Source organism: Ictalurus punctatus, chromosome 26 (assembly GCF_001660625.3).
Source record: "Ictalurus punctatus breed USDA103 chromosome 26, Coco_2.0, whole genome shotgun sequence".
Classification (NCBI taxonomy): Eukaryota; Metazoa; Chordata; class Actinopteri; order Siluriformes; family Ictaluridae; genus Ictalurus; species Ictalurus punctatus.
The window spans coordinates 12,508,063-12,532,731 of NC_030441.2; the positions used below are offsets into that span (position 1 = coordinate 12,508,063).

The 24,669-nt window shown below is 39.9% G+C and overlaps 1 protein-coding gene across 1 annotated transcript; it reads left to right on the forward strand.

Annotated features, from left to right (window-relative positions):
- Nucleotides 1–788: 788 nt before the first annotated feature.
- Nucleotides 789–22,069, forward strand: pdxkb (pyridoxal (pyridoxine, vitamin B6) kinase b). Its single transcript, XM_017456855.3, has 11 exons — nt 789–1,703; nt 4,136–4,190; nt 11,192–11,296; nt 15,788–15,871; nt 15,980–16,014; nt 16,552–16,637; nt 17,962–18,007; nt 18,164–18,275; nt 20,539–20,675; nt 20,750–20,816; nt 20,909–22,069. Exons 1-11 carry the CDS (start codon nt 1,455–1,457, stop codon nt 21,019–21,021), a joined length of 1,089 nt encoding a protein of 362 aa, XP_017312344.2. The 5' UTR covers nt 789–1,454; the 3' UTR covers nt 21,022–22,069.
- The last annotated feature ends 2,600 nt before the right edge of the window (nt 22,070–24,669 follow it).

Sequence of the window (24,669 nt, forward strand, 5' to 3'; positions counted from 1 at the left end):
TCAGCAGTTTCTGAAATCTGATGTGAACATTAGCTGAAGCTTTGCATCTCTATCTGCATGATCTTATGCATTGTGCCGCTGCAACGTGATTGTATAACCGCATGAATGAATAGGGGGTACAGGTGATGATTTTAAATTGGTCAGTGTACCTTTTGGCTGTAGAAAGATAAAAACCACTCACCACAGTCTGATGATTACTATTTTTTAATAAATAAATAAATTGAATGTGTCACCTTTATGTGTTCTCTGCATCAGTGTATCTTACATAATTCCCAAATATCATGCCTAGGTTACAAACAATGGTTTGAGGGTATATGCCTGTAAATGGACTGCAAAATGGGTTCTACTTGTGACCTTTTGTTCTACACTGAGCCTCAATCAAAGGGTGTAACAAACTAAGATTTGTGCTAGATTTGTTGAAATATGTTGTATTGTTGCATATAATATACGATAATATAGCAAATAATTTACTGAACACAATGAAGGTATTTCCATGTTCTAATGATAGAAAAGAGACACATTGCTGACACGGGCTACAGGTTTTTTTTTTGTTTTTGTTTTTTTTTTTGTAAATTTTATTAATTAATACACAAAGATGAAAAACAGTGATATAAACATTGCAAAAAAAAAAAATCACTTACAATTACATGAAAAACAACAACAACAACAACATGTAAACAGAACATAACAAATCTTACAACAGATGTAAATATACATTAACATACAGATTTTACAGCAGAGGGAAATACATAGACTTTCTTTAAAGATTTCTTCAAGATATTTAAGGAATTTTAGGTGTTTTTTTTAATACAATTTATCAAATGAAGAGATTTTAAAATTAAGTTTAATTCCACTTTAAAGGATGGAATACCGTTTGCACATTTTTGGCACGCGAGCCACGTCAAAGCCCATGCAAATTTGTCTTGACGTCATCAGTGACGCTCAAAGTGATTGGCGGATTTCAGAACGTGACGTGTTTTGAGAAAGGACCCAACTTCCGCATTACGCGTCGCGTCTGTCTGCATCTCCTAAAGCTATGTCGGGTTTCCAGAAGCTTTTATTATTTTTTTAAGGACATTTATATATTCTGATAAGTTTAGTGCATTAGTGCTGAATGTTGCATTGGATTATGAACAGAAAGTGTTTTTGCATAAACAGTCGGAGTTTTTTTTCCAACGTAAACAACAAAAAACACAACTGAAAATAAATACTCCAGGAAATGACCCGTTAATAAACTGTGTTAATGCGTAATCACAAATCACGTGATTAACCCTTATCCGAGATGACATCTGAGACGAATGCGTTTTTAAATATATATTTATATAAATCGGGCCAGGGGGAAACGGATTGGAAACGGTCAATTTACTCGTCGTGATGTCAGCGAGTTTTAGGTGCTCGCCGAGAATGCCTGAGTAGTTGCGGTCTGGCTCTGCCTCACCAATGACGGTCTCTCCATGTTGCATGTCCTTCAGTTCGGCGTGTGGCTTCTTAAATTGCCATCACGGATCCCGAGTTGGAAGCAAAGCGAGCCAGTGGGCTGCTCTTCCTGCGGCTCGCAGTCGGTCAAGCCGCGGTGCTGTCGCGCCAAGCGCGCGGAGCTGTCCAACAACTTTATGCGCGACATGGAGTGCCGAGTGCTGTCCATCCAGAGTCATGTAGTGAGGGGCTACGTGGGGAACAAATCTGCGTCCTTCCCTTTACAGGTAACACGCGTGCATTATTATTATTATTATTATTATTATTATTATTTTATTTACAAATAAAAAAGCGTTAGCGAGTTACAGCGACACATTTTTCCACGAATGCACGCGCTTACAGATGGACCCGGTAAGAATGTCACTATAGCAGCCAGTGTGGACAAGAAAGTAAAGGTCACATGGTAAAGATATCTTCATGCATGTCGCGTGGCTTTATTTGAACTGTTTAACAGATGCTTTATTGTTGAATTAAAGCAATTACTTTTCATATTAAAAGTAAATTTATCAGTGATTCCATGCAATGTCCCATGCATTAGTGAGGTAATTCCCTGTGAAGCCTAACGCTCAATCTAAATAAACAGATAGTATCCACTGATTTCTGTAGGTGGTGTGTGTGTGTGTGAGAGAGTGAGAGAGAGAGAGAATCACTCAGCCTGGGCAGCGACAAAACGATCATTATGGACACCAGCATCATTAATGTTGCTGATTGATTCCTTCAAGATAAGTACGCAATTCACAGGAGCAGACCAGAGCAGCTGAGCACCCTGTTTTCTGGCTGTCCTTCTATCAGGTGGTGTATCGATTCATTGGATTTTGACTCCGTCTCAGTTCAGTCAGCTGTAAGAGCAGCAGACTATGGTGTGCTACAAGTGCCAAAACCGTGTAAAAAATCACGCGACTGCGATTTATATGACCCGTTAATGACGTCATGAACCGAAAAAAAAAATGTTTTAGTAATGCAAAAAATGTTCTGGTAGCTGAATAAGGGGAAACACTGCTTCTCACGTGGACACCATTCTGGTATGGGTTTCTAAAAAGCATCGCAAAGTTAACACCACCGTAACTTGGAGAGAGCGTGTTCAGTCCCTCTGGGATTTTTGCGTTGACAGAAATTAACGTGAAATCAAGCAAACTCCGCAGTATTCTGAGGAGCTTGCCATTTTTCAGAAATACCACAGATTTGGGCCGAGACGCTTCACGTGACGTCATCACAGCGCTCATTCAGCCAAAGCCCTCTTCGATTCGCGTGCGTCGAACACAAGTACAGCTAAGAGGTCTCATTTACCACCAAACATCACTGTGAAAAGAAAAGACGTTGCAAAATTTTTTTTTTGCAATTGCGATTTCACCAATTCAGAGTAGTTTTCCACAAAAAAGCACCAAAAATTGTTTTGGGGGGAGGCACAGCAAAATCGAGCGTTTTTGGCAACAACAATCACAAACTTGGTGAAATCCTGCAGAGACTGTTTAATCATCTCAAACCAGTTTTATTGTTGCTCCGGATGAGCCTTGTTGCCTCATAAACTCTCCACGAAGTCTCCTCTGTGACAGGCTTCTATATAACCGGTTCTTCTCCTCGTTATTATGGGACACGGTTCCGTCTTGCCGAAGCACCAGGCTGTGTGTGTGTGTGTGTGTGTGCGCGTGTGTGTGTGTGTTTGACTGTTCATTGTGATGCTTGCCCTACCATTTGTGCTGACTTTGCTTTTGGGAAACTCTTGGTTAGGATGCGATAAGCATTCTTTCAGTTTAGACTTTCCTGTGGTGGAAATTTAACTGAACTGAATCGAATTGTATCGTGCTGAACTGAACCAGATCTGTAGTGAATTGAAGTGTATTGAATCATTATTTGTTGAACTGTTGCGTTTTTGCATTGCATCACACACGGATCGAGATGTGTATTGAATCGCTACTGTACAGAGCTTCAGAGTTTCACAAATGTGGTTTTAATAATATTACATATTATGGTTTTTCTAATATTACCTTTCATGTAGTGTGCTATAGAGCTGTTTCTGAATGTAAAAACATCTGCAAAGTTTCAAAAATGAAGGTGCACGACAAACGGAGTTATTGACTCCCAAAAGAAGGAACCGATTCTGAACAGCTGAAACAAATCGTTAGTGATTCTAGACTTTACTTCCTTTACGAACCTACGTAGGTTTGTAACAAAAAGCCCCGCCTCTGGTCTTCATTGGCTCGCGAACAGACGGAGCTGAAACTCCTTATGGTAGTGGGTATTTCCTTTTTGACACACAATGACAACAGTAGACCAATCACAACAGACTGGGACATCTGACCAATCAGTGCAGAGTATGCTCTCTGAAAGGAGGAGTTTAGAACGAATCCTTTAGAACAGATCATTTAACGAGTCGTTTGTGACACTTGGGGGGGGGGGGGGGGGGGGGTGCTGCAGTTTAAATTATGAGCACATTAAAGTGTGGGTTTTTTTGTTTGTTTGTTTGTTTGTTTGTTTTTTACCTTGGAAGCATGTAAATCTTTTGTATGAGACCTTTAAAACAAAATTAGGCACATTTCAAAACCAGAATAGGTGCGCTTTAACCATGATGGAATTTTTCAGTTCAATTATGAATCTGTCAATTAATTAATTTATTTTCTTTTAACCACAATTAATCTTGTCCAATCTTTTTATGTTACAGGTGATGGGCTTTGAAGTGGACTCCATTAACTCAGTACAGTTCTCCAACCATACAGGTATATTTGGAGCATGCTGTACCTCATTATGTCTAGCATGCTAGCACTGTCTTTGTAAACGCTAGATCAAACCCACATGATGAATCACTCCGTGTGTTGAACTCTGCCTTTTGTAACAGTGAGCTCAGTGGACATGAAGGTTTGCATGGGAATTTGTGTTCACCTCAAACGTTCCAGTGCTCGTTCATGGAAAGCTACAATCGTTCATTGTGACCACCTTCTTTGACGTTTTGTGCTCACTGACCTACTGCAGTGAAGAATCATTACAGAACCTTCTGACTCGACCCCAAAGCTTTGCTTGTGTCTTTCAACCCAGTTGCACCACATTTGTCTCTATACGTTCTTTAAAACTTTTTCTGGATTTAATGTAGTGAAAAATCTGTCTTCTGCATCATTCTTTCATCTTCAGTCAGTCAGAAACTAGAGCTTACAGAGGCCTGATCTGTTATTTTAAGACAAATTGATTGGCTTACTCGATAACTTGGGTTCGCGTCATTAATTTCATTAGAGCGTAACTGTGCGGTATTTACGAGTGCAGTTTAACAGGAGTGTGATCAAACTTTATATGCATTTAGAAATGTGTCCAGAGTCTTGTCCGTTCCTGATGACTATTTCTGCTATGTCCAATCAGGTGTGTGTGCGTGATTCCGTGGGCACAGGGTGTGTACTGGTCTCCGTGCATGTGCGGAGATAATTGCTGTGTAGGTGGTAGTTAAAAATGGGGTGTTTACTGCATGCACATTAGCCAAGTTGTACAACTCCCGAGTTCATCTGTATCGTCGTGTGATGAGGCAGAGACCTGAGGATTAGACTCTGGATTAGTCTATCTTGGGATGCCTCAATTAAAACACTTCAAAACCTGTTCAATTACTCTTGACCATTCCTTTTGTCACGTTTAATATCCTCAAATTGTCTATAATAAAGAGCGATAGGAGGGACGTTTTCAGGATGGAGTGAATGATGGCTTAGCTGCTTGGGGTGTTGTGATGATTTGTCTAGGGAAATGTACTTGCAGTGTGTGTGTGTGTGTGTGTGTGTGTGGGGGATGATCAGTATGCAGGATGCCACTGGAGGTAGTCTAAGAGTCACAGGACACCGAGGGTACGTAGTGAGACAAAACTTTTAAGGACAGCTAGAGAGGAAAGATTAGTGCTTCAAGTTGTGTGTGTGTGTGTGTTCTTTGCTCCTTATTATATTCTCACAAATATTATAAGCATATACAGATATAATCTGCTATTACACTAACACACTATCTAGCTCTCACCTGAGGTAAAGGAAGTCTCTAGGACAGTCTTCCATTCTTCCTTTCTCTCTATTATCAGTGAGAAACACCTTTTCCTTTCTGCCTCACTTATTTAGATCTCCGACTTGCTTCCAAGTCAGCTGTAACCCTACTGTGTAACCTGAATTTCTCTGTTAAAGCATTTTTGACTCTCAGGCTTTGTGGGTCTGTCAGAGAGAGCTCATAGTGTGCAGTACCGTTAGTCATATTCTGGCTTTGCTTATAAAGACCGCTTCACCATTCCTGCTAGTAATGATAGGATGATGATGAAGAAATATCATAGAGACACTGTATTTTATTGCCACAGCTCGAGTAACCTAGCCTATTATGTGCTGTTTTTACAACATTCTCTTAACGTTGTTATCATCACCAAGTGTAGACATACAGGAGATTTAGATTTGGCATGTTTCATTTCAGAAATTCATCTGATTTGCGTAAAAGTTTCAATTGAATTGAGTTTAAAATGACTGACGGTGCAGCCTAAATTCCAACGGATCAGTTTTAAAACGAACTCGAATTGTGATGTCTTTTTCCACTTGCATATTTAATTCCTATTGTATCTGGATTATGTCCTGATATGGTCACCAAATGCTTTTTTTTTTTTTTAACCTGCCAGTTAGCCAGTCATATTTGCTGCATTATATGTAATATGCAAATGAGCTCATGATACTTGATCATCTTCCTATATTTCTTGTTTTTAGTTATTTTATGCAAAAGATTAGCACTTTTGACACGCACCTCTGCGGTTGGGGGTTCGAATCCCACCTCCACCCTGTGTGTGTGGAGTTTGTATGTTCTCCCCATGCTTTGGGGGATTCCTCCGGGTACTCTGGTTCCCTGCGATAGACCCCAGGGTACCCTGTTTTGAAAATGGATGGATGATACTATCTTTTATTTATTTATTTATTTATTTATTTATTTATTTATTTATTTACTTTCTTTTTCTAACCACTAGTAACCTGATAAAACATGTTCATACTGTTCAAATAGTATCTTTCATAGAGAGTGCGAGAGTATTCAGCCTGAGTGTGCAAAGCAGTATCAGCGAATGTGGTCATTAAAATAAGTGCAAGGTTCTGTGACTCGCGAACAAAGTGTAGAACCTGGTAAAAGTTATCATGTGTGTCTCAGTGCTTGCAGAAATGAAGTGCTCTCACGTGCAATATTTTCTCTTCACGCTCGCTTCATTTCCCCATGTTCATGAATACCTTTGTGTGCATGCTCACTGATGCGTCTCTGCTTGTCCACCCGTTACTCTCTAATAGAGATAATGTTTAAATGCTATACAGTGTTTCCTCAGGTTATTGGTGTTCTAAAAAATGCTTTGTCCTCTTGATATTTCCGTAGAACGCACTTCACAGCTTTGTTTGTTCGTTAATCGTGAACTATGTCCAGATTGCTGTCATTTGTTCATTAACATCACAACATACACTAGGCTTATGTCACATATTATGAGAGTATTGGGCGCTGGTACCGAGTAGGCATGAGACAAGACGTATCCCAAACAATGCAGGCTGTTTGACACATGCTATAACGCTTCCTTCTGATTAGCTTAACTTTTCGAGACAGTTAGGTTCCCACTCACAAACTTCATGCTCGGTGTGATTCTATCTCTTGGTACTGCCTAGTGTGTAAGAAAAGGTAGAGCTCATAATGAATTTTAAACGTAAATATCACGATACACCTCAGAGAAGCAAAGTTCTATAAATACTTAACACTCCAGACAGAAGAAACAACTTCCCATTGGAATGAATGGACTTTGGCTCACATCGTGTGAATCAAACAACTTTATGCTCAGCATATAAACCCTCATCATCAACTACTCTCATCGTCCGATGACTGATTTTGGAATCGGGAATTTAGACCACTGTTGTTATCCATGCATCTGGCACTGAGATCTTGGTCGATTGCACCGATCTTCCTTAGAGCCTTGATGTTGTCTTTAGCCACTTGAGCAGCTTTGTCCCTATAAAGGAAGAAAAAAGGTGGGGAGGGGATTAAATGCGTGCATTGCTTGGCTGATGATGGTGCCTTGGGCAGGCGCTGTCTAATAGACGGAATGGACCAGTTGTTTGAATACTTAATTGAGTTGTATTTGAGCTTATTGCCCGAGCAGGTTCTTAACCTCAGCACAACCTGCCATTGGCTGTAATGCGCATATGTTGTGCAGTAACCAGCGTAGTGTGTCAGTTATGGTGGTAATAACGGGCTTCATGTAGTATTATAGTTAGCAGGCTGTCTCGTGGAGCTGGAGATGGAGATGGAGAGGGAGAGGATGTGTATGGGATAATTAGGATGTGCGAGTAGCTGGCAGCCATGGAGGGTTTTCTGAATGGGAGAGTTGCACTCTTTTGGCGGAGATCTGAAGGTGAATGACGCAGATAGTTGTGTGCATGTGTGTAAAAAAGTGTGCTCGAGTTTGCCTAGCTGATTCTGTGTGTGTGTGTGTGTGTGTGTGTGTGTATTGGCTCATTAGGATCCCGCAGCACATGGCGCCGTCTCACACTCCGTTTCACTCATTCTGGCAACAGAGATGGCTTCCTGGGCCTTGGAGAGAGAGAGAGAGCGAGAGAGAGAGAAAATTGAAAGCCACAGAGATGAAAATAGAGTATAGGTGGAGAGTGAGGGATTACTTTGGGAAATAAGAGGATAGGAGGAGAGTGAGGGATTACATGTACACTGCAGGCAAGAGATCGTGATGCAGGTAGAGACCTGGAGAGAGAGAAATAAAAAAGAGGGGGAGAGAGAGGGATAAGAGAATTTGAAGTTTGTCGTCAGCTTTTCAACTGATGGGTTGAACTAGGAGGTCTAAACAGTAGTCAAACCCGTGTGAAGGTGATGGGGGCTCAGAATCCCGTTACTGATTTGCATTTGGCTTCTCTCTGTTGTGTTATCAAATGAAATTACCAATGCTAATTTTGCTTTAAAAGTAAATGACCGGGGCTAACCAGGATGGTTTTATTTATTGCCGGTCAGTATTCCTGGAAAGGGCAGCTTCTTTCACATCCGGTTTGTAGCAATAAGAAGAAAAGCAATCGCAGCAGTAAAATAAAGTGGGCAACACGTTAATGTGGACAACACGCCACACTGAAAAACTAAACCTACGTTTAATTGCTCTGATGTTGCTTAAACTCTTTAATGAAAACATTCATTTTCAGAAGTGAACACTTTTCGTGCTGGCATGGAATTTCCTTCAAGACAAAAGACCAAAGCTGTTCATGCCTATTCTTGTCTCTATTCTTGTCCTGGTCATGCCTCTCTAGAAGGAGGCTAACATGTGCTTTCTCCCAGACACGTGAAGCCGGCCAAATGCATCTTTTTAAACTGCCGTTCATGCGTCGTAACACACCCGGAGGCTTCGGGTTAGTTCTGTCTGCCCTCTTCCACATACATGAGCACAAAGATGCTTACAATTGGTTAGTGTCCCTATAATTGACAGATGAGGGAGTAAGCCACACATCCCACCCAGAGAGCTCAGCCATTTTTGCTCTCTTGGCTCCCGGTCATTGGCGGCCATGGCATCATTAGGATTTAAATTTTCCATCTCCTGACAGAAGCGCGAGCACTTTACTGTTGTGCCGCATGGGAGTGAAGTTTTTTTTGTGTGTGTGTGAAATCCTTTGTCTTACTCATTCCCCTTTCTCTTTCCACAGCACTATGACTCAATCCCAGAAACTGACTGATGACTCTTATCTTTCAAATCCACTTTCTCTGCTAGTACTAAGTACTGCCATCTGGCTCCTGTTTCTCCAGTATTTGTTGCTGTATTTCTCTTTACCCAGATATTCCCAGTACCAGTCTGGCTTCTTGGCCTAATGCCAGGTCCATCATGTCCAAGGTTCACGGTGTCTTTTAATCTCCCTTCCTTGAAAACCATTAACCTTCTCTCTGATAAATTTGAAAAGGCTAGATGCTGAATCTTTTTTGCTGAGCCACAGAGCAAGCTGTATAAACACTTGCTTGTAATTTGCTAAATGCTTGTAAAGATGCTCTTTGTACTGAGACCTTTTCACTCATTAGAATTGCATCTCTTGCTAGGAGTTTGCACTTCAGTATCAAGGAACCTGGGTGTATTTGTTAGTCTTTACTAAGATTAGAAAACAGAGGGTAGAACAACTGTCTACGTTATTGTGTGACCTTCAAGAGCTGTGATTTTTTATTATTTTTTTCTCTCTCTTCCTGTTCAGCTAAACATAAGGAATTTAAGTATAGGCCGCAAAACCTTGGGGGTTAAAAGCGGCACACACAATCAATGTTCGTACTGGTGCCTCATGCATCATTGATCTTCTGTATGTGTATTTATGTGTTTATCTGCATGCTCATGATTATGATTTAGTGTTAAATAAATTGTCTGTCGTAGTGTAGGATGGTGTGTGTACATTTTGTAGCATAAAGACATTGCTGAATTGCAGAAGCAAATAGGGATGACAAGAGGATGCCTTATGACAAAGGATCCCCTATGCACATGTGCGCGCGCACACACACACACACACACGTGCATACAGAGATCGTGACTCTCTCGTGCAGCCCCTCAGGCTTTCTTCTGCCCTGTTACTTAGCAACAAGCAGCACATCATGTGACCAGCTTGGTGATTCACCTGAATTGTGACATCACAGCTTCCCACGGCAACAGTAACTGTCTCTGATAAAGCAGCGAAGCCTCTGCTCACTGCACCTCTTTTTCTCTGTCTGTCTGTCTGTCTGTCTGTCTGTCAGTCATTGTCCCTGTGGCTGTAGTTCCCTATCCATCCCTTTCCTCATTTCTGTTGCTTTCACACCACTGACTCGAATGAACTGATTCTCACAAGCACATAGTCAGCCAAATGCTGTTTGGAAGACCATCAGTTTATTCGTATACTGAATAATCAATCGCTTGGCGTTGCAGTTCCATAAAAAAATGACACTAGACAGCAGAAAAGTGCCTCAACTTTTACATTCATCATAAAACCCAGCTTCAAGGAATCTAGAAGTGTCTGAACCCCCATCTGCTTGTAATCTGGTGTTGCATGGCAAGCAAAAATGATTGGCACTCATACATTACTGTATATGGAAAAAAAATTTGGACACCTGACCATTACATCCCCAAACTGTTGCCACAAAGTTGGAAGCGCACAATCGTATAGGACGTCTTTGCCATGTTGTGCATTCTTAGATGCTTTTCTGCTTATCACGATTGTAAAGAGTGGTTATTTGAGTTACCGTAACTTTCCTGAGAGTTCAAACCGGTCTGTCCACTCTCGTCTGACCTTTCTCATCAACAAGGTGTTTCTGCTCACAGAACTGCCACTCACTAGATGTATTTTGTTTTTCACACCATTCTGTGTAAACTGTAGAGACTGTTGTGTTTGAAAATCTATTTATGACCTATGTATAGATAATGGATAATTTCACGAATCAGCAAGTGTACAGGTGTTCCTATTAAAGTGGCGGTATATCAACCCAAATTATTAGTGCTGATCGTGAATCAAACCGGATTACTGCTATTAGCCTACAATTGTTTGTTGCCAGGTAGTATGTTTGAGGACGATTTTTGATCAAGCAATTACACCATAAAACATCTTGCTGAAATCAACCTTTACAGTATCCACCATTTCACTGTTTTATATTATATATGAATTGTTTTCAGCAGTAAAAGGAATTTTTTCCTTAAATAGAAAGATATTGCAGATCTGGTCCCATATCACCTCATCATTTGACCTCTGACCTTTATGTTGTCCAGGTTACGCGCACTGGAAAGGGCAGGTCGTGACGGCGGATGAGCTCCATGTGCTGTATGAGGGAATCAAGCTCAACAACGTCAACCACTATGACTACGTCCTCACAGGTGGGTGATTGGATGTTCGGTTGTGTGGCATGGCAACCCAGATTTTCAAAGCCATTTTGTATTGTAAACCATGCGCATGTCCTTAAGCACCTGGGTTGTATTGAATGGTATGTAATGTTATACTGGACGCAATGCTAATCTGTATGCAGAGGATCAGGAATTTTCATTTGGAATAGATGGAAATTGCTAAATAATGACTTTATACTCTATGGAGGTGGTAAACAGGCCATTACGTTTCATAATCTTAGAATGTGGTCCCAAAGCGTAAATAAATGATTGTCTTTAAAAGGGCAGAACATATTGCTCAGACTATGTGATATAATAAACTAAAAATATCACTCTAGATACGCTTGCTATACCTTTCACATTTTACCACAGGGACCGTAGAGGACGTGTGGTTATTTAGAAGGTTTTACACGCACGCACGCGCGCACACACACACACACGCACGCACACACCAAGCCCCAGACGTTATGCACCATTTCCAGCTTTAGTGTGTTACATTCTGATGGATATAGTCTCTTGTCTCATCTCCTTGAGATGACAGGAAAGAGAGGGAAAGGGTAACTGAGCGAGAAAGGAGAAAAGTGTGTAGTGCAGTATTCATCCTTTGTGTAATAGAGCTTCAGGTCCTTATTCTGAGGACATTATTCTGGGGCTGTATTCACAAAACAATCTTATCTTACCACTAAGAGGTATTGTAAATGGAACTAAATCTAAAAAATACTATTTAGACAGGATATATTTTCCAGTCTGTTGAATAATATTGGCAGGTAAAAAGGTGGTAATTATCAGATAAGTAATATCCCCCCAGAAACCACCCCCAACGCTATCCCACTTCCCCATACATGAGCTCAGACTGCCACGATTGGATACTGTCATTATGATTGACAGGGGAGAAAGAGGAGCTGCTTGGTGAATTATTTTCAGGGCAAAGAAATTAGATATCATAAAATCAGGACTAACACATTTTCTGAATATCGTTCAGTGTAAACTGACCAGACAGGAGCTACTTTAACTTTTAAGTTTTTTATTTTTATGAATGAAACACACCGTCTGCCTTCCATCCAACTGTTCACTTAAAAATCCCCCTTTTATCCCTCGAGCTGTCAGTTAATGTACAGTAGTGCCGTGATGAATGTAGTGTTGAGCTCATTTCCTGCAGGATAGTTTTTGTCTGTGGACACTGAATGCTTGACGTGTTGACAGATACATAGCCTACTTGTGAGGAATGTGAGAAACAAGACTGACCCTGTCAAAACAATAACAGTGTGCCAAGAAGTGTGTGTGGCTGTGTTTTCTTAACGTGACATATGGGTTGCACTTAAAACCGAGTGTGTGATACAGCAAACGACGGGAATACATTTGGAAGTACAGTAAAGCTATGAAATTATATCCATGTATATTGCTTTATGTTTAAATCGTGGTTATCACAATTAGTCCTCCAATTTAGAAGCAAACAGTTTTATTGCTTGGAAGACGGGGGGGAGGGGGGAGGGGGGAGGGGGGGGGGGTTTCCCCAGCGCATTGCGTTCCTTTTAATACGAGCCTTTAAATTAGACAGAGTCCACTCAATAGTCAGGTTACTTGAGTGTATCTTTTTAAATGTAAATATAAACGCTATTAGATTAAAATCAGTAAGCGAATAAACAAAGATAATTAAATAGCGAGACCGCAGAGTCCATAGAATCTGGTCTGTAATGTTAGATGATCAGCTTGGTAAGTTTTGCTGAGCTCATCAATATCACTGTTGGTCTATGTCTAACTGATTGGGGATGCTAAAAATGGTCATGATTTGAAATATGGTTATTCGTGCAGGCATCCGCGGGAACGTTTATGAAGTACAGATTTGGGTCTTACAGATTTGAGCGATACTCAAAAAAAATAATTGACTCCTTTCAGAGGTTCTTTCACAGATGATTAGATTTTGCTTCTATTTTTAAATTTCACTCTGTGCAGATCTGTTTGTAATGTGGCTTTCCACTCGCTCATACTTTCTTTTGCGTGTGCACACACACACACACACACACACACACACACACACACACACACACACACACACACACACACACAAAAACACACGAATATATATTTATATATGTATGTGTATGCGTGTGTGGGTTAAACCTGAAGTCAGCATTACCATAGAAACGTGTTTTTCTGAGTCCTTATCTCCCAGCTAGACCAGGGCTGCAAAGTCAGCAGCTCTCAAAGCCAGTACAGTGAAGATAGTACACTCGGAGCTGGGATTCTAAGCAGTGTGTGAAAGTGAATGTGCCGCTTGCTGTTTTGTCCCATTGCCATTTTGAAGGTCATTAATTCAGTGCCAACTGCAAGCTCATTCACAGCTTCAGTAACATCTCATTGCATTGTGTGTGAGCTGGTCCTCAGTACATAATGCTTCAAAGTTCAGTACTATTTAGGCGTATCTACGCTGCTGGAGATTCCAATTTTTGTTGTTGTGCGTGCCAAAAAAAGCCGTTATATTGGTCTACTGTGGACCATAGTATACAATCAAAAAGGTTCAGCATGTTTTTGAGCTTTTTTTTTAGAACGATTTTGAGCTTGTAAATACAGTTTTAATGCTATTCAATTTGATAGCTGTTATGTACACAGTTTCTGAATGTTTTGAAGAACATGTTAATGTCAGTGTTGAAGACTGTAGGACTTTCTTTCCATGGACATTTTTCAATGAGTTGGCATTGTCGGCATGTTTGTAGAAAGTTTTTAGTAACCAGCGAGGGAATGATTTTGAATATCCACTGAGGTGTAAGCTGCTAACTGTGTTAGTGAACAGATACACATATATATGCTACTAGAAGCGCAATGCCCCAAAATGTTTGGTGTAAATGTTCACAGCCTGCATTCTGTGAATTGATGACGATTCACAATTAACTTGTGGTGTTAGGCTATTTAACTGTGTAAAAAAAAAAAAAAAAAAAAAAAAAGGTAGCTAGCTAGCACACTAGCAGTAGGTGTGGATCATATGGCAAAGATATCATGTCACAATATTTTGATTTTCACACCACTCGAATAGAAGCAGAAAAAAACTGTCGCATTTAAAAAAAAATTACAACTATTTAAAAATTAAAAGGAGGGGAAAAAGTACCATTACCATGCTGGCTAACGTGAGAGACTCTTAGCATATTCACTAATATCAAATTAGCGCTCACACTAGCCTTAACCAGTGGCTCATTTTATTTAGCATTTATGCAAGAAGTCTCAGGTGTCAGTGCTTTGTAATGGTGTATAGGTTTTTGACCGCAGGAGAGACTTCAGGACAGAGGACTTTGCACTTTCATGTGTTTTTATTTTTGCTTATTAACTTCCAGACAGAAAACCGAGAAGCTGATGAAAGAACCACCTCAATTCTCTGAGTGCTGTTCACATGAGTGCTATTAACTTGCTTCTTAATGCTACTTTTTATTCATTCATTCATTCATTCATTCATGCTAACTCTCTTGTTCTAGTTCAGGTTTTTATTTTTAGAATTTCATACCTCAAACTAAATATTTTCTTGACAAGCCAATGTACATCACAAAAACACTTTCTCTATACATCCTGGAAGAGAAAATAGAAATAACACATGCACACTTGACCAAATAACATTAACATGGCTGACAGACCAGATAGCACAGTATGAATACTGTAGCCCTGATGCCTACTAGCTTTCATTCGTAATTAATGACTTTAAATCTGTACGACTTAAGAGGCCTAGCTTTATCATGAATCATTGCATGGCAGGATAAAGGACAGCTGGCAACCCTTTTATCTGCGACTGAGTTTGTGGAGCCTCCAGGCCTCAAGTGCCTTGTTGCTTTCATTAAAAGATTGCGACTGAAGCCAAAAGTGACCTCATCAGGGAGTTTTGGTTCATCGGCAGTCACTGGTTCTGAGAGAACGATGGGCCAGTGCATGTCGTCTCTTCTTTATTTATTTCTGAAGTGCATGTTCTGTATCGTCGTCATTCAAAGGCTGTGAAAATGACATGGAAAAGGATGAGAAAGCGATTGATGAACATAATTTCAGTAACCAACAGAGTTCTAGGAACTGGTTAATCTTTCAGCACAAACCATTCGGCAATACGTAATGTTGAATTGCTAACGGAAAAATAAAATGCTGTGTAGCTGAAGTTGAATTGAAATATAAAGTATATTAATGGTCGATGTATGTTGATTTCGTTCGGGTTTTATCACGAACATTTAATTTTATGAGTTAATTTTAATGTTAGTGTGTGCCAATAAAGAGTAACACCAAAAAAGCATATACGGACCGATAACTGTCAGTTTTGGGGGTTTTTTTTTACTCATTAATTAAGAAATTGGCTATTGGAAGCACATTTTTTGTTCTGATTGCTGACCTTGAACAGCAGTTTCATGTCAGAAGACTCCCCTTTATAGATGGATGTCTTGTCACATATGTGTTGAAGGTTGGGGTTCATGCATATGAAGCTTCTTTATCTTTATTGATTATGGTATAAATTTTGCACAGGTTACACCAGGGACACGTCTTTTCTGGAGATGGTGGTGGACATCGTACAGGAACTGAAGATGGCCAATCCTAATCTTGTATACGGTCAGTAGTTTGACTTTTAAAGAGAATTTTACTCAACATTGTGTTCAGTTATCGCGTGATAGTTTATGTAGTAACCTGGAATCTTGTACACTGCTTTCTTATCTACAGTGTGTGACCCTGTCCTGGGTGATCATGGTTCAATGGTGAGCCTTTTGTGCATGTTTACTACTCTGTCCTCTGTTGCTTTGGTCTCATTGACGTTCTTTCATTTCTTCTGTGTTAGTAATGTTCTGTAGTTTTGACAGACGGGTCTGTCTGTCTTTGCGCAGTGGATTGCATGTACATGTGTTCGAGATTGTCGGGTGGAGAGAAAACAAGAATAGAGATGTAGGGAGGAATGAAATGCATGACCATTCCTGCAGCATGTTGGAGGACCATGTCTTCTTTACTGCTGCCAGGTTGCATTTAGTACAAAATCTCTTGCTCTGTCAGCTGGGAGACCTGTTCAGAAGAACTCATGTCTTTATGACTCATACTGTACATAATGCCTGTGTGTGTGCATGATATAAACACTAGAGTTTAACGTGAAGAGCATAAAGGCATTAGTGTATTGTTTCATTACGCACGGCCGTGTTTAAAATGATCTTGTCACATGATGTTTGCTGTCAAGTATGATACCAAGTGTGTGATGTTTACAATATATCATGGTCATATATCCTTTCCTTTCTCTCTTACCTTAGTATGTGCCTCAGAATCTGTATCCGGTCTATAAGGAGAAAGTAGTACCAGTGGCAGATATCATCACGCCTAACCAGTTTGAGGCAGAGTAAGTACGGTAGTGTCGTGTGTAAACATTCCACAGTTGAATATTTATGATCCTATGTAATAAAACAAAAAAGACCAAATGACCTTGTCAATTAATGTAGGAAAAGGGATGGGAATTTCCCCTATTTTCTTCCCCGTTCGGTCACCTACCAGCTAGCTCTCACCTATCGCACAACACCTACCAACCTGGGAAGGTGAAGGTTAACAGGTGCTTCCTCAGAGACACATGAAGCCATACCGCTGTATATTTTTAAAGCGCTATCTGCCCGAAGCTAACATGCACCTGCAGTTGGCTAGTGTCACTGTGGGTGTCAGGGAGAGATAGTATGCTATCCAGGGTCACAGGTTTTCTGTTCTGCAGCTCGGAAGCCCAATGGCTTTTTATTTTCACATGTTTTTAAATTAACAATTTTTAAGCTTTGCTCCAGAAGGCACTTATTTAGTCCTGCATCGTCTGCGGGTGAATCTCAAATAGTGCCGTGCACTGCGTAGGTTCTACAACGCCAATATGTCATACCCTAATTAGGATTAAATGTAGAAAATTGTTCAGAATGACAAACTGAAGAAGTCTTTGAAGTGCAAGTATTAACTTTCTTAACCAAAAGGATACAAATTGATGTAGATTCTGTCAGGCAGTATAAAACGATGACCTCATGTTTGAATACAATTTTAAAAGAAACTTGACAGCCCTGTTGTGTGTCTGTGTGTGTGTAAGTGTGTGTGTGGCTCAACCCCTGGACTTTGTAATCCATTAATGTATGTGTTGTTGGCGTCCTTCTACTGTTCTTGTCATACCAGCGTAAGTGTTAAACTGCCGCCTTCTGTGTTTGCGCATTGATCTGGGTTTAGACTAATGATGTGCTTTTTATGGGTCCGAGTTTTGTTAATTAATAAAAGTTCATTCTTGGTGCGGCGTTTGCATCATGTGTGCGTGGGCGTGTGTGAGATTCTTCTGCATGAAGCTGAATCGTGATTTATATGCGAAATAATTGGCTTTCAGCCACTACACAATCAATTAACGTCAGAAGGCTTTATTTATCAGTAGTTCTGTGTCTCCCCCTGATGGCCCGGAAAAAGAACTGCTATTACTATTAGTGAATAATTATCATTTAATTAGCATGATAATCACAATTATTAGATTACTGCACTGAATTATTAAAGCAGTTATCTGTAGTGCTCATCTGAATTCCCTTTGAGTAGTTTAGCATTAATATGAAAAGTTCTTAATGTTAGACTCAGAAATGAGCAGTGATGAAAGGTCTGCAAGACACGCGCTGTGTTCAAAACCATACAATCACCTTTTCTTTTTTTTTCTTCATTTTTAGGCTCTTGACAGGAAAGACTATCAGCACAGAGAAAGATGCAGTAGAGGTAAGAGTGCAAAGTATACATAATGTCTTCAAGGAAAACTTTAAAAAAAAAAAAAAAAAAATTTAAAATTTTTTTCTTGTCTTCTTTGTGCCCCCGTCCTTGGACCTTTTGATTAAGTTTCTTGAATAAATGTGTAAATAAATCTCTGTCTGCTAGGTGATGGATCTGCTCCATAATATGGGTCCGGACACGGTGGTCATCACCAGCTCTGATCTGCCGCCTAGCCTTGGAGACCGCTTCCTGGTTTCACTCGGCAGCCAACGCATTGGTACGTGTTTGTGCCAGCTTGTGTGAGCGTGTGTGAAGATTTTTAAATGTTCGTCTTCATATTGTTACTCCCACTGCCCCACAACATTTTGGTACAAAGCAATATGACCAAATTTAGCTAAATGTTGTGCATCCAAAAACAAACCTTACATTTATTCTAATGGCCAATTCATACCAGATGTCACTGCTGCCGAAGTGTTTTTTGATGCACATAAATTTTAGCACTCATTTAACAAGCACACCAGCTGTCTCGGAGGCCCTCCTGGTATGTTGTCCGTGTTTTACACATCCTCTCCATTTTCTTTTTTCACTCGTGTACAAGTGAAGCATTTTCACCAATGTAAGTGGTAAACACAGGATTTCATTGCAGCTTGTGCATGCTGTGGTTTGTAGGGGGGAAAAACACTTTTAAAATGAGCTTTATAGTTCTCACACCATATCCAGGGCGAGTGCTGAAGATTGCAATTATCTTGTCATAGTGTAGCGTCTAGAAGAATCTACTCAACATGACTAAAGACCACGGATACAAATGATTTACTGGATGCAGTGTTGATCCCAGTCACTCAGGAGAAAGGAAGTTTTAAAGGCTTCTGTTTTAGTGGTTGGGGTAAAGCTGGTATCAGACATAAACATATATTCCTAATACCAGTTTGTACCTGGCATCACCTGCTTCTAATATAGACAGACTAGAAAAGCCAACATGGCTCTTTATTTTTAGTCAATAGTAAATACACCATCAAAGCTATAGATGTTAGCTAGACATGAATCCTGAGGAAAAGCTTAATAAAAACTTGTATTTAAACAAAAACAGTATAAAGACGTGGTATTTGATGTTTTACCTAATCAACTGCATAGTTTTTTGAAGATAAATGTTTATATTGAAAGTGATGCATGCAGCACGTTCCAAAAAAGTTGGGACAGGGGCAATTTATGACTAATAGCGATGTGTTAAGTTGAAATAAGAAGGTGATGTGAAACAGGTGAGGCGATCGTCTAATCATAGTATTTAAGGAGCCTCCAAAAAGTCATAGTCCTTCAAGAGCAAGGATGGGTCGAGGCTCGCCAATCTGCCAACAGATCAGCGTCAGCGAATATTCCAACACTTTGAGAACAACATTCCCCAAAGACAAATCGGCAGGATTTTTGGCATTTCACCTTCTACAGTGCACAATATAATTAAAAGATTAGAGGAATCCGGTCAAATCACGGGGCGTAAAGGGCGAGGCTGAAAACCACTTCTGAATGCGTGTGATCTCTGATCCCTCAGACGTCACTGTCTTAAAAACCTTCATGAGTCTATAATGGAGATCCTGACATGGGCTCGGGAATACTTTAGTAAAGCTTTGTCAGTCAACACCATTCGCCGCTGCATCCACAGATGCAGGTTAAGGCTTTACTATGCAAAGCAGAAGCCATACATCAACACTGTCCTGAGTGACTTCTCTGTGCTCGGTCTCATCAAAGATGGACAATAGCACAGTGCAATCGTGCTTTGTGGTCAGACGAGTCGACATTTCAAATAGTTTTTGGGCAAAACAGGCGTCGTGTTCTCCGGGCCAAAGAGGAAAAGGACCATCCAAGCTGTTATCAGCGTCAGGTCCAAAAGCCAGCGTCTCTCATGGTATGGGGGTGTGTCAGTGCCCATGGCATGGGTAACTTGCACGTCTGTGAGAGCATCATTACTGCAGAAAGTTATGTACACATTTTGGAGCAACATATGCTTCCATCCATAGCAGGACAACGCCAAACTACACTCTGCCCGGATTACAAGCGCATGGTTGCATAAGCAGAGAGTGTGGGTGCTAGCATGGCCTTCCTGCAGTCCTGACCTGTCTCTCATTGAGAATGTGTGGTGCATAATGAAGCACAAAATAAGCCAATGAATGGGGGAAATTCCGCTTGCTAAACTTAACCAAAGTCTTCAGCGCCCAAACGCTTAAGTGTTATTAAAAGAAAAGGTGATGTTACACAGTGGTAAACAGTCGACTGTCCCAATTTTTTTTTGGAGTGTGTTTCAGTCATCAGATTTGAAATGAGTGTATATTTTCAAAAATAAATTAAATTCACAAAGTAAAACCTCAAATTATGTGTTTTCAATATAGTACAGGGTGAATTGAATTTTCAAATGACTCTTTTTGGGGTTTTTTGGGGTTTTTTTTCACATTTTCCATACTGTCCCAACTTTTTCGGAATTGGTGTGGTATGGAGTAATAATTAAGATGGGATTCTAATTACTTTGTTCATTTCTTTTGATTGCACTGCAGTAATGCCGGACGGCACGTTCACGACCCAGCGGATACGGATAGAGGTGCCCAAAGTAGACGCAGTGTTTGTTGGGACGGGTGACCTGTTTGCAGCTATGCTGCTGGCTTGGACACACCATTACCCTACAGACCTGAAGGTATATCCGGCATACACACACATCTATAGAGTCAACATGCTACTCATTACTTATGTCCATTTTTCTCTTTATAGATGGCGTGTGAGAAAACGTTCTCAGTCATGTACCATGTAATTCAGAGGACCATTTCTTATGCCTTCGGTAACTATTAGACTCTGTGTGTGTGTGTGTTTTGGAGTATTCAATTGACACCCCCGCACCCCCCAGCTGAATTTTATTTCCTCTCTTCCCAGAGATGGCAGGTCCTGGCAGAAAACCGAACCCGGCCCAGCTCGAGCTACGAATGATTCAGAGCAAAGCAGACATTGAGGATCCAGCCATCGTAATGGAGGCCACTGTTCTATAGAAACTCCATGTACACACACACACACACACACACACACACACACACACACACACACACCATTCCCCTCTCCCCATGCCACAATCGCACAATGTATAGATGTTGTACATTTTTGGATCTGTAATGTGACATTGCCTTAGAAATCTTGAACAGAGCACAACATTTCATTCAAAGGGAGAAATAGCAGGGTATGGCCACATCGACGAGCAGCAGAGAGAGAGAGAGAGAGAAGGACAGAATGCTGTGATGAAAGAGAGGAAAGAGAAAAATCTCTTTTCTTCAGCTATTTTCCTCTCTAACCATGTCTCCTTCTCTGCACTCATCTTAAACCCCTGTTTGTCCTGCACATTGAGGAAGCAATCACATGCCTGTTTAATCAAATTTACCTGAGAAACTGCCAGCACTGAAACGAGCTAAAGTGAAGTGGTTAATTAGCATATCATTAAGCCATCATCATTAAGGCAATTCAATCTTCACAATGGAAGTTTTATGTGATAAAATGTAGGCCAGCTCTGGAAAAAGATTTGTAGGCCCCTCTTGCATGGATGTTCAGGGGGGAAAATACTGTGATTGTTATTTTATTGCACGAACACATGCCTTTAAAAAAATTGTCTTGTACCATGTTTTTTTTTTTTTTTTTTTTCTTTCTTTTTTTTTAGTTCTCATTTATGTCTGCATGCTTGAAATGCGGGAGTAGCATTTCCACATGTTTTAAACTGTCTTAGAAATATCTATGCTGCTGTTGTTTCATTCCATGTTTTAAAGATTTACACGAAAGAATATTTCGAGAGCAGAGTATTTTTGTGGAATTTTTTTTTAACAAAAGGTTAAACAAAAAATTTTTCACTGCTGCCTTTGCTCATATTTACTAAGGGTGCCAGTATTAGTGGAGGGCACTGTATTGTGTTAACCGGTAGCTAGCAAGCTAGCTGACATTTGGCTAACTATTATATTGTAAAAACCTGTAATCAATGTTGCTAGCAAGCTAGCTAACACTAGACAAGCTACTGTATTGTGTAAAACAAGACATGTATGAATTGACAATAATTAATTCGGCCTCTGCCTACAAAATATTATGCATTTATTCACACTTTTTGTTTACTTTTGTTTCATATCGTGAAGGAGAGTAACTGATTCCTAAAATCAGCTTTAGCTTTTTTTTTTAAAAACGTGTGGTGTTTTTTTTTTTTTTTTTTTTTTTTTTGGGGGGGGGGGGGGGGGTTTCTTTTTTTGTTTTCTCTATTATTTTCCTACTTTTTTCCTTCACCGACTAGACTCAGTAGCTTAGCGCTATAGTTTAATAATTTAAACAGTTATAAATAGCAGATATACTACAACATTCAACACCTCTTCTCATTTCTGTTCTGTTTTCTCATTCATCCATGCTGGCCATGTTCGACATCTTCCTTGCCAAGGACCTGTGACTTTTTTAGCTTGTGTTGTTTCAGAAATCGTGTCCATGTGCAGGACCAGTCAGGGGTCAGTGTTGCTCTCGATGTTGCACTTCCTCCTCACCTTTTCATAAAAGCGATGATGTATTAAATGTATGGTCTAGCGTGTATCTGTACATGTGAACGTATGAACGTGTTTAAGCGGGTGGAAGAATTGTGTGTGTATATATCTATATACATATTTGTGTCCTTAGGTAAGATGTGAAGGTGTAATGCGGGTATTTGGGGGACATGTATATTTAAAAAAAAAAAAAAAAGAAGAAAAAAAAGAATCGTACTGATACCTGAAATTTTCTGTGGTTGCTGACCCAAGAACAGCTTTGTTTTCTCTTGGGAGAGTTAGTGATAGACTTTTGAAATAAAAGAGCCTAATCCGAGATCAGCACAGGAAGATAACTTCTATCTGAAGCTCTTTGAAATTGACTGTAGGCTAACTGCCTCCACGAGTACCAGGCACTGCCAATATGTGTTTATAGGTTGGATTTTGGTGGGAGTGAGGGTATTAAAAGGGGGGAGGGGGTCCATGTATCGGTCTTCTTGTAAGACAGTTTTCCCACCTTGTCATGGCCTATGACATCCCCGATAGAAATCTAACAATAGCAATGCGGCTCACATTCTCAGTGGGCAAGCGAATATTTTTGACTGTTATCACAGTGTTAGCGCATTCCCTGAGGGAAATATAGGATGGAAGTTTTGCAGTGTACTACAACATTTTTGTTTGTTTCATGTACATAGTGTATGTAATAATGTATATCAGTCTGTGGAATTTGTGTGGTGTTGATTGTATGACTGTGGCTCAAAAGTGACCAAATGTTACATGTCAATAGGGGTTGATGATGAGCTCCCTCATGTGGACTGGAGGTGAGATTGTCTTAAGTATTTTCTAGCATCTTCGTGATTAGTTAGGACCCAAAACAATCTTTAATCCTAGTCCTCTGTTCTGTTGTTGCCAATATGTAGTTGGATGTGGTACTGCCATCACATTGCCACCTTTTAGTGTTGATATAGCTAGTAATATGAACTCTGTATTCTTAAGGGCCAAAGCATTTTATAATGATCTAGATCACTGTTTCCCAATCCAGTTTTTGGGTCCAATTTGTTTGCTGTATGCAGCTCAACTTTAATTACTCAACTGTATAATAATCTCCCAACACACAGGCCTTTCGAACATCTTATTGTGAAGTTTGTTGATGCTTGCAAGCATTAGTGGTCAAGTCAACATGACTATAGACTTTACGAGCATTACTTGCCCAGAAGGGAAATTTTGCTGAAAAAGTGGTTTACTAATGATAAGTATGGAATAAAATTGACTGGGTGTGCTGTTACCATATTGAAGTGAATTATTTTCCTATAACATAACATCCCAAAGTGTTATGTTAAGTATTCCTCCTATACCATGCAATTTGCCAATGATTAAAATTTCCTTTAATTAAAGAACATTACATCATACTTTTATCAGGTTAGAGTCACATTTAACAGACATTCCCTTATATTCCCAGCTTTAAACACACTTTATTTATTTATTTATTTGTTTGTTTGTTTGTTTGTTTGTTTGTTTATTTATTATTCTCTCTCTCTCTCTGAGCTAATACTTTTTTTTTCTTTTTTTAATGCAGATTGTTGTACAACTTAACAATCACAAAGTGCAAAATCCTCTGCCTTCCCCACAGAGGAAAACGGAAAGGAATGGCATTGAAAGAGCAAGTTTCTCCACTTATTGTTGGGCTTAAATTATATAAGCATCTGATGTACCTGCAAAGGAGTTATTACAATAAAAACAGGTTTAGCTGCCAATACTGTCAGAGCTGCTGTTACAGAGAATTAATCACACCCTTCTGACAAATCAGAACCAAGAATTCAATATCTATTTGATATAGGTATTACAACATACTTGAAGTTTGAAAAGTAAATTGGGGTTTTTATCTTGCCGAATAGGTTACTGCACCTTGCTAAGATACTGCACCTATCTTGCTAGCCAGCTAATTGGCATTCCAAGTAGCTAGCAAGCTGACATGAATACATATTTCAGTGGAAATAAATGAGGGGTTTGTATTCAGTTTTCAGGATTGGGAAACACTAATCTTTAAGCAACTCTCGTTCATGCATGTAACTGTATTTATCAGAATATGCCATGCCAAAGCTGATCCTAGATCAGTCCATCGTTTAAAGAAATCTCATGAAATTGGTCCAGCAACTCAAA

What these genes read in the sequence shown, in the direction of transcription:
- pdxkb (XM_017456855.3), top strand. Translation starts at nt 1,455, where the DNA reads ATGTTGCATGTCCTTCAGTTCGGCGTGTGGCTTCTTAAATTGCCATCA. An exon ending in ACAGTTCTCCAACCATACAG is followed by an intron (nt 4,191 to 11,191) that starts GTATATTTGGAG and finishes TATGTTGTCCAG; the next exon opens with GTTACGCGCACTGGAAAGGG. An exon ending in CAATCCTAATCTTGTATACG is followed by an intron (nt 15,872 to 15,979) that starts GTCAGTAGTTTG and finishes TCTTATCTACAG; the next exon opens with TGTGTGACCCTGTCCTGGGT.